The sequence below is a fragment of the Colletotrichum karsti genome (genome assembly GCF_011947395.1).
Source record: "Colletotrichum karsti strain CkLH20 chromosome Unknown Scaffold41, whole genome shotgun sequence".
Taxonomy (NCBI): domain Eukaryota; kingdom Fungi; phylum Ascomycota; class Sordariomycetes; order Glomerellales; family Glomerellaceae; genus Colletotrichum; species Colletotrichum karsti.
In genome coordinates this window covers 508391-518425 of record NW_024065941.1, presented here as the reverse complement: position 1 = coordinate 518425, position 10035 = coordinate 508391, and the positions used below count along the sequence as shown (strand labels likewise).

The 10035-nt window shown below is 44.9% G+C and overlaps 3 protein-coding genes across 3 annotated transcripts; 2 read left to right on the top strand and 1 right to left on the bottom strand.

The window, feature by feature from the left end:
• Nucleotides 1-3559: 3559 nt before the first annotated feature.
• On the bottom strand, nt 3560-4495 carry CkaCkLH20_10655 (tyrosinase central domain containing protein; the record flags this gene model as incomplete). Its single annotated transcript, XM_038893369.1, has 1 exon — nt 3560-4495. The coding sequence occupies one exon, from the start codon at nt 4493-4495 to the stop codon at nt 3560-3562; it is 936 nt and encodes a 311-aa protein (XP_038741484.1).
• Nucleotides 4496-5889: 1394 nt separating this feature from the next.
• On the top strand, nt 5890-7547 carry CkaCkLH20_10654 (uncharacterized protein; the record flags this gene model as incomplete). Its single annotated transcript, XM_038893368.1, has 3 exons — nt 5890-6392; nt 7157-7245; nt 7312-7547. The coding sequence occupies 3 exons, from the start codon at nt 5890-5892 to the stop codon at nt 7545-7547; spliced, it is 828 nt and encodes a 275-aa protein (XP_038741483.1).
• A 1753-nt stretch (nt 7548-9300) lies between these two features.
• On the top strand, nt 9301-9732 carry CkaCkLH20_10653 (uncharacterized protein; the record flags this gene model as incomplete). The annotated part of the gene is made up of 1 exon (XM_038893367.1): nt 9301-9732. The coding sequence occupies one exon, from the start codon at nt 9301-9303 to the stop codon at nt 9730-9732; it is 432 nt and encodes a 143-aa protein (XP_038741482.1).
• Between the last annotated feature and the right edge of the window lie 303 nt (nt 9733-10035).

The following is a 10035-nucleotide window of genomic DNA, read 5'->3' as shown; positions in this document are numbered from 1 at the left end:
TTAAGGAATAGAGACCTTAACTATTAGGAATAAAGTATAAAGTTAAAGTCTATACTAATTATAAAAACCTTACCTACTTTATAATATTAAAGGAACTTAATAAATAGTAGATTAGATAGTCTAAATTTCTCTCTAAATTTAATTTTAAGATTATCTACTAAAAAGGCAAAGAAAACGGAAGAGTAGATGCTCTTAGTAGGAGACCGGACCACAAAGTCTAGGTACCTAAGGAAACCCAAGTTATCCTCAAAAAGGACAAAGAAGGAGACCTTATGCTAGCAGTTAGACTCTTAATGATGGCCAGAAGAGACAGTACTAGCACAACTAGAAGAATGTCTCCTGAAGCTATTAGGGAGGTATACTCTGCACCTATATATGGCCACTAAGGCGTAACTAAGATATAGAAACGCATTAGATAACACTATAATAAAATAGCTATATAATAAGAAGTATCTTTAGCAATTAGGGACTATGAGGTCTGCGCAAAAAGCAAACCTAGCTAATACTAGCCTTATAGTAAGATATAGCTGCTCTTAGTACTATAAAACGTATAGGAATCTATCTCATTAGACTTTATTACTAAGTTACCTAAGTCCTAAGAACTAATAACTAAGGTCCACTATAATAGCGTCCTAGTCATTATTAATAGACTTATAAAGTACTTATACTTCATCCTATATATAGAGTCTAGCACTGCAGAAGACCTTGCCTATAAGTTTCTATAGGTAATTATTAGCTAATATAGAATGCTAAAGGAAATCATATCCAATAGAGATAAGTTATTTACTTCCAAGTTTTGGAGATCACTGATCTCATAGCTAGGATCTAATTATAAGATATCCACCGCTTTTCATCTATAAACCAATAGCTAGATAGAACAAATCAATTAGATTATAGAGACCTATCTATACTGCTATATCAACTACTAATAAGATAATTAGGTTTAACTACTACCTATGGCCCAGTTTGCCTATAATAGCATAGTAGGAGAAAGTATAAAAGAATTACTATTCTATCTAAACTATGGATTTAACCTAACAGCCTATAGAGAACCACAACAAGGCCTAGCAGCTCTAAAAGCTATAGTAGATATTAATAAACTTAAGGAAATCTAGTAAGAGCTACCTAGAGAACTTAAATTTATATATAAATAAATATATAAATATGCTAACACCTTAAGAGTTAAGGGATTAACTCTATAGGAGGGAGATAGTATATACCTTCTCTACTAAAACATTAAGATAAAATAACTAAGTAATAAGTTAGACTTTAAGAAACTTAAACCTTTTAAGATTATAAAGAAGGTATCTAACGTTAACTTTAAACTTATACTATTAGATACTATAAAGTATTATCTAGTCTTTTATATTTTACTTCTTAAAAAAGTACTAGTAGGTTTATATATAGAAGACTATATTATTATAGAACTACTAGAACTAGAATATAAAGTTAAATAAATTATTAACTACTATAAAAATAACGGAAATATAGAATACCTCATTAAATAGAAGGGGTATAGATATAAAGACAACTTATAGGAACCCATTAAGAACCTCCAGCACTCCCAGTAGCTACTATAGGAGTATTACTAAGTAAGGGACCTAAGTCTGCAAACTCCTCCCCAATCCCAAACTTAGTCCAGAAAGGGTTGTTCTTAATACCTCTAGCCTAAAGATCCTCTATAACGTATTACTTATAAGCCTCTAATATAGGAAGAACGTTATTAGCCTCCTTAAGTTCCTATATCCCCTAAGCAAACGTCTCTATATAACGCTCCTTAATTAACTTCTAAGTTATATAAATATAAGCTAAACGACTAGCTATATTAGCTACCTCTAATTGCACCTAAGTAAGCTTCTTATAGAGCGCTAATAGAGCATTACTAGCTTACTCCTCTTTTTCCTCCTACTCTTAATGCTAGTTACTAAGACGCTTTACTATAATAAGTTAGAAGTAGCTTATAAAGAAAGATATAATAGGACTTATAGCTTAACGTAATAACTAGTCTATTATAAGGACGCTTTAAATTCTTATACCTATAATAGACCTTTAAACCCTCTACTATATAATAAGGATGCTTTACCTAGAAATAGTAAGTATAGGGTATAACGTTAGAAGAACTAAAGCGCTTAAATATATTATTATAAATAGAATAAAGAACGGATTTTAAATCTTTTAATTTTTAAATATAACTTAATATAGTATTAGCATTATAGAAATTAGGAAGTATAATTAATGCCTCCCTAACCTAAGAGATATTACCTACTTATATTAGTCTAAGGGACTAGACCTTTAAAGAGGGGACCTAATATTATAACCTATTAGGTATAACTAATAAAGGACGCCCCACTAGGATACTAAGTGGTTATAATAATATATTTATATATAGGATCACGGGAATATATAAGGATCCCTTAGGAATAGAAGAACTATAGTATAGGTTATATAATAATAAGATAAGAGATTAGATCTATATAAACAAGATATAGCATCTATATTCCAGAAAGACAGAAGCCATATGCTAAGGATATGGGAGCTATATAGGGCATGTACGGCACCTAGCAATAGGACTACCCAGGACCTATATATAGGATAGACTTAAGTCCGCTTAAGGACAAACTTCTATAGCTCTTTAGCAATTAACTTATGATTCTTACTTAAGACTTTTAGCTATACCTAAGTAATAATTACTCTATAACTCTTATTGAGGACTTAACTAATTACTAAGCCCTTTAAAGACCTATAATTACTTAATTAGACCTATAAAATAATAAATAACTATTACTATTATTATTACCTAACTTACTATTAATATAAACCCCACTATTAGTTAGCTGGCCATAATATATAAGAATGAACTATATATATCTTTACCCCCTTTTACCTATATTTTATCTAACTAATTACGTCTAAGTATATACCCTCTTATTATATATATAGTTATATATAGAAACCTCTATAAATACTAGGTAAATAAGTCTAAATAGCTAAGTTTTTATAGTAATACCCTATAGTAATACCCTTATAGTAATACCTTTATAGTAATATCCTTAAGGTATAGCCTATTAGCTATATAAAATTACTAACTAGTAGGTAAACCCCCTATTTGTCTCTTCTTCCTTACACTAACACCAACTGAGGTGCGAGAATGAACGACATGGCGCTTTGAGGGAGGGGTTGAGGTGAAGCTGTGCCTAGGGACTGGGCATCCGAAGTTGCATGCCTTGGCGGAGGAACATGATGGAAGTTGAAGTGTTCATCTTAAAAGTATGCACTTTGTGGTGCTTAGCATAGCACCTATACGCATAATACGACACACTTTGTAGGAGTTGAAGGACGAACATAGTGGTGTGAAAGTGTTCATCTCATCTCATCAATCGCGGCTTGACACCAACAACCTCTGTGCGGAGTATCACCAGTTAATGATTGCTCGAGTACAGTATCCGTAGAGTTCTGGCCGATCATCATAAGCCCAGGCTGAAAAGCCCAAGATTTAAGGAAAATATTGCTCATTCTGCTACAATCGATGTGACAGGTATACTTACACGGATGCAACTCCTTAGTAAATGTAACAAAGACCCCCCTGCCTCGTGTCTAAATAATCCCTGACCCGTCCATCACTGATCAAGCCGCCCATAGGCAGCACATCCACATCACTGGCCCCTCCGGCACTTCTCCTCTGATGGTGATGCCGAAAGTCTTCGGTGGGCCCATGATACTCCCTAAAGCGCGTCATTGGGTCTCTCATCTGCCACATCCACCACAGCCGATCAACCTGGGTGTGGTGTAGAAAAAAGACCGGATCGTTGGGCGCCGAGAAGGTCATCCAGTCGCCTCGGACAAACTGCGGAATGGCATTGTGTGCCCCGTTCTCGAACGCGCGGAGGAATCCTTCAAAATCCGTCTGCGCGAGCGTTGCCTCCACGTGCGTAGGTGATACATACGAGTGCATGCGCTCAAGCATGGCCGGGTCCACGTCGTCGTCGTGAGCCGATGCGAAGCCGCGGCTAAGGCAGTGCACATCCCGGACAGTTTGTCTCTTGTCACCCCGACTATCGACGCGCCAGGCCCTTGTCGCGCCCGCGAACGGCCCATCTACGACACAACGACCGTGAATGATGCGTGGCGTGTTGGGGAGCCAGGCCGCGCCGTCGCCGCCGAAGCCGTTGACGGCATCCCAGACCGGTGCCGCAGACAGGCTGGCCGAGTCGAGTGTCCAGTCCCAGTAGGGCTGAGCACCTTGGTACCCGCACTCGGATCGAAGCGTGGTTTCATAGACGTGCACAAACATACGGTGCCAAGGCAGGAAGGCGGCTGCGTAGTGTGCTACGTCGCCGGCGAGGCCATGTGCGAGAACGAAGTCGTCATAACGCGATGAATAATTCCTACCGTGGCTCGGGAGGAGAATTGAGGGACGTCTCTCGAGACACTGAACTGCTGAGAGGTATGCTTGCTGCTCGGGCCGAGATAGTTGACGCCATTCGCGGCGCAACATTGGGTTGTTGCACTGTTGTGTCCCAGAAGGTATGATGGAGTGGCCAAGCATGAAGACCACCGCCATGAATCCGGTACCACTGAGAGTTGCCACGGCGGCAAGAACAACGACGACAAGCCTCGATACTCGTGGTCGTCTGCTTGGTCGTCAGAATAAAGACAGAATTCGGTGGCAGTGTGTTCACTCACCGTAGCTGAAGCCACCAAAGATCACGCCTGTCGTCACTCGGCAGGCTTTCCGCCCCCGATTTCACGGAACGAACCCCCCAAGCACCATTGCTCTCTCTCTCCTCGCCCATTAGAGGCTTGCTCTCCCAAGCGTTGGTTGCTTTCGACATGTTGCATCTGACCCTTGGGGTTTTTCTCACTTCGTTTTGTGTTGACTGTCACATCAAATCGAATGCCTTCAACACGTTTGCGAGAGCCGACCGTATTCAATAGCCCTCGTCCAGCGGCGTTTGCCAGAGAAACCCATGCTTGCTGTCGCACAAGGTATGCGTCTTGCAGCTAATTGACCAAGTTAGGATACTTCTGCTTAAGCTTCACGATTGGCACAACCTTCCCCAAGTTCATGAATCAACTGTTGAACCGAATATTTTGAGTCAGTCAGTAGTATGACTCGATTATGTCAGGGTATTTTGGAATTTAGCGCCTTCTTAAGCTCAACAACATGCGTAACCTTCCCTAGGTTCATGAATCAATTATTGACCTAAACGTTTGGAGTTAGTGAGTGGTAGGATGACTCAAATCACATCACATACACCGTAATCTCTGCTGGCTTCTAGCCGCTGAACATCCGAGGGTATACCGGCTCCGGTCTCGACTTGACGTTTTGTCGAGAGAGAAGAGGCAAGCAAGAAAGGACGCGACAAAGCACTTTCTTCCTCAAACATGGCGAACCGAGAAGCTCACGAGCGCCGTGCTCGCCTGCTCGCTCAAGACAGGGACGAGGAATCGTTCCACGATCGCAGGTGGCAATCACCGCAGTGCTCATGTCGCCAGTCTTCTTCTGTTATAAGCACTCTACTTTTAATCGTGGCCGCCGCGATCTTCATCAGCGGGACAATTAGCATGCTGTCACCGGCCCCTCGTCACCACCACAGTCACAGTCTCGGACATCAAGACCAGAACGACCACGACTACGGACATGATGATGAATCCTGTCCTCAACCAACATCACTTTGCAGCAAACCTGTCAATCGCCGTGAGTGGCGCTCATTGACAATTTCTGAGCGAAATGACTTCATCCGTGCCTTCCGATGCATGAGCAACCTTCCAGGCAACTGGCTTTCCAATGGGACTCTCTACGATGACTGGGCCCATCTACATGGAGGCGTCGGATCATGGTCGCATCGTTCTGCGTCCTTCCTACCTTGGCACCGATACACGCTCTTCATGTGGGAGAGGACTCTGAAAGAGTCTTGCGCCTTTCACAGCCCGATACCGTACTGGGACTGGACACTTGACTGGCAAAATCTAGCCTCATCATCGATCTGGGACGCCGAGACGGGTTTTGGCGGCGATGGCACCCGCGGAGAGCACACCGCCGTGGGCGGAGGCAGCTGTGTCACGGACGGACCTTTCCGGAACCTCAGACCAAAGCTCTACAACCACACGTACCTCGAGCACTGTCTCAGCCGCGGCTTCAACGACACGATGAGACGGCCGCTACAGGCCCTCAGTCCAGACTCCATCGGTGCCATCATGGGCAATACTACGTACGCGGGTTTTGAGAAGCGGGTTGAGTTCACGCTGCACAATGGCTTGCACGAAGCCATTGGAGGTGATTTCAAGGCCCTGACGGCGGCGAACGATCCCATTTTCTTTCTTCATCATGCTCAGGTTGACCGCCTCTGGTGGCGATGGCAGCGGGAGGACCCGGCGGCCAGGTTATATCAGTATGGTGGGAGCAGGTTGAGACACATGTTCAACTCGAGAGGGCCGAGCACGACTGAGGATGAGTTGGTCTCGGGGGGGTTGCTTCCAGATGTGAAGGTGAAGGAGGTGATGGATACCGAGGGTGGTATGCTTTGCTACAGGTATTTGTGAGAGACGTAGCATATGAAGATTTTGTCGCGAGAGATGCAACTAAGACGAACAAAGGGTTAAATCAGAAAACATGAGATCTTTGACCTGAAGATATTCCTACGACAGCCACTACTACCGCAGTGCTCTGGCGAACGAGAACACCTTCGCATCTCGAGGTAAAAGTTTTGTTGCTATCTCTCGCGTGCCACAGTACTTACAGTGCTTTAGACGCGCGGTCGAATATGCCATGTTGACCGCGCTTGTGTCTGTTCCAGGGTCCTGAATCGCTGTTTGTCAATGCTCGATCGTGCTAGCACGAATACGAAATTACAGATCAACTTAAACTTGCTAAAAGTTATATCAAGAAAACTGATGTGTCGGTCCGAAAACAGCAAGTCTTCGTTTGTCAAGAGAAGCAACCACGTGAGTAGTCTCGCCGAATCTTGAACTATCTCTACGATTCATGTTTCCTGGTTATGCTAGTCCGCGACGCTGCTCCGCTCGACACACATGCCTGGTCAAACCGAACTACAAATACGCGTGGACTCCCCAACTGGTCTGGATCGAGTTCTTCATAGCAGAAACAGTCGACTAGACACATTTCTCCATCAACATCTCATCAAATCATTATCAGCACCATGAAGATCCAGCAGGCTCTTGCTCTCCTCGTTGCCTTTGGTGAGGCCGTGTCCGCTTTCCCGGCTGCTGGTGATCACGCCGTGCGTTCCCTACTCCCCTCTCATGAAAGGATCTAATATCTTAACAAATGGCACAACACGCAGTCGCCAGTTCCTGTGAAGACCATGAAGCCTGGCCAGACGGTGGAGGACTATGTTGGCGGCTTCGAGGACAAGAAGCGTGATGAGAATTCCAACACGGTCGAGGACTACGTGGGCGGCTTTGAGGACAAGAAGCGTGAAGAGAACTCCAACACGGTCGAGGACTACGTTGGCGGCTTCGAGGACAAGAAGCGCGAGGAGAACTCCAACACAGTTGAGGACTACGTTGGCGGCTTCGAAGACTAGGGACGGAGAAGTTATGTGGCAAATAGATTTGAGCAGTAATAGCCAACGGATGGGAAACAGATCAGGGATAGGGGATAGATCAACCTCCCTTATTTATTGCTCAAATTTCACTTGAAGATTTCACAGGAACCTAGGCTCAGTTTGAATACCAATCAAATAACTCCCTACATAAGTTGTGCTGCTCGTGCATCAACGCCTGTTTGTTGGATTGTCACCAGGTGGTGAGTTTGCTGTATACTTGGGGTAGAAGATGCTTATATTCGTATTGCTTCATGTCTCATATTCTGTCCAAGTCCCCCTCCAGAGCGGACTCTGCGGCAGTATGGGCCGCGGTGATACGTAAGTGGCTGGGTCACCAAGGCGGAAAGGAGTTGGACAGGGGCCTTGTAGTTCGTCCGTAAACAAGACAAACAACGGCGAAGACTCTACCGCGATCCCAGCCCTGATCCTTGTGATAACGCCATCGGAATGCCTGCACGCCAGTACCGCCCCCATGGTAATGAGATCCGGGGTAAAGGTCGGCGCACGTGGCTGGTCTCCAAACCACAGCCGACTTGTACATGCATACAACCGGAAAGTGTTTAGGCTTCAGCGCTAGCAAGAAACAGTTAATACCCACTGCATGTTCACAATTACCCTGACAGTGCTGTCATTGAGGGTTTACTTAGTACGAAAAGAAATCTCACCTTGCCTAGACTTGAAACTCAAAAAGTCACCATCTCACTACGCCTTACTAACTTTATCCTGTTTGAATGGCCAATATTACCAAAGTAAGTACTCCGCCCGCAGAGACGCAATAATTTTGCTCAGACTTTGACATTGAACAGCCCGTCTTCAGCATGCAGGCTCTTGTGTCAGCTATCGCATCATGACTCAATTTTATCATTGTCTTCAAAAACGCTCCAGCTGAATTTACCAAACTTATCAGATAGGTACAAACTCGAACGGCGCTTGTCAGACTGTTCGGACCGCGATGAACTCAATCCACTTGGCCGTCCAACCTCGGTCCTTCGGAGTTCGACCTCACTTCGAACTCGTAGCTATTCATCTATCTCCTGCTTGTGAATTGACAGACACTCCATAGATATGCCATCATCGTACGTAAGCTTGAGCCCATGACTTGATACACGGCGAGGTCTACAGCACCCTCTCCCCCACAACTGCTCCCCACAACTACTTCCTCATCATCTGCAGTCTTGAGTAACACGTTTATACTGACTGGTCCTTTCACTTTCCCAAACGAGGAGACGCACCACTCTACCGGCCTTTCGACATCAAGGCTCTCAGTCCCGTCAGCGCTATCGTGGCGAGATGTTCGGCTCGTACGGCTCAAAGGGGAGTGGTCTTCCGGCGACCGATGAAAGGATTGCTGAAGATCAGCAAGGTCTTCTTCATAATGAGGTTCATTTTTATCCTTGTGCCTGTCTAGAGACTCGAATATTACCTTGTCCGGGCGAAAAATGCGAATTAAGAAAGAGAATACACTGGTCAAGACCATTCATGTTGACAGTCATAGTTCTTTCCGCTCTTGCCTTCATGTTTATGGGTGCGGGTTTCTACTCTCTCATTTTGGGTCTGTCATCGGACAGACCTCACCATAGGGGCGTATCATACAAGGAATCGTCATCATATCAGCCTTGGTTTCCACCGGAAAGTAAGTATTTCTGCCCATTTCGTTCCTGATCCCGCCCCGGTGGACGGCAGTTACTGAATAAGAACAGCCCGTATCAGCAAAACACTCTTTTTTGATCGCATGTTCGGCCGTCCTCCAGACGAGGAAAACATGCAGGCCTGGAGCTCTCTGATCCCTCCAGGACGTGGTTTCGTTGTTGTGAGAAACCAGACTGCCTTGCCGGACATGCCATCGCTCCACCAAGACCTGCCCGAGCAGCACGCACTGGTTTCGGTGTATCACCAGCTTCATTGTTTGTGGTCGACCAAGGAATCCTACTTCAGGCTCCGTGATGGACGCGCCGACGACACGGATGAGCTCCACCTTTCGCACTGCTGGGACTATCTCCGCCAGACAATCATGTGCGCGGCTGATACGACGTTGGAGTGGATGCCAAACCCGACGCAGGAGATCAGCAAGGGCTGGGGATACCGACATGAGTGTAGGAGTTGGGATGAGATCTATGACTGGACGGTCAAGAACAGGTGGCATGATAGTACGGGGATTGGGTGAGTATCTCATTTTGAGCGCTTTTGTGCCTCGTGGGAAGATGAAGCTATGCTGACTTGGACGTAAAGAAACAGCCACGATCAACACTAGGCCTTCTTAGACTAGTAATAACGCTGGGGTGAATAATTGGTGGGCTGTTGGTTGAGGCTTGGGTTTATGATGGCGTCTCTAGATGTCTTAACTGTCAAATTTAGGTAGCTTATCGAAGTAGAGCCACTTCAGTCTGCCTGCTATTGCCTAACTTCCTGTAATTAGGGTAGACTCCTCCTGCCTTGATCTGACGGCTGAGAAACTTTTGGCTTGGCG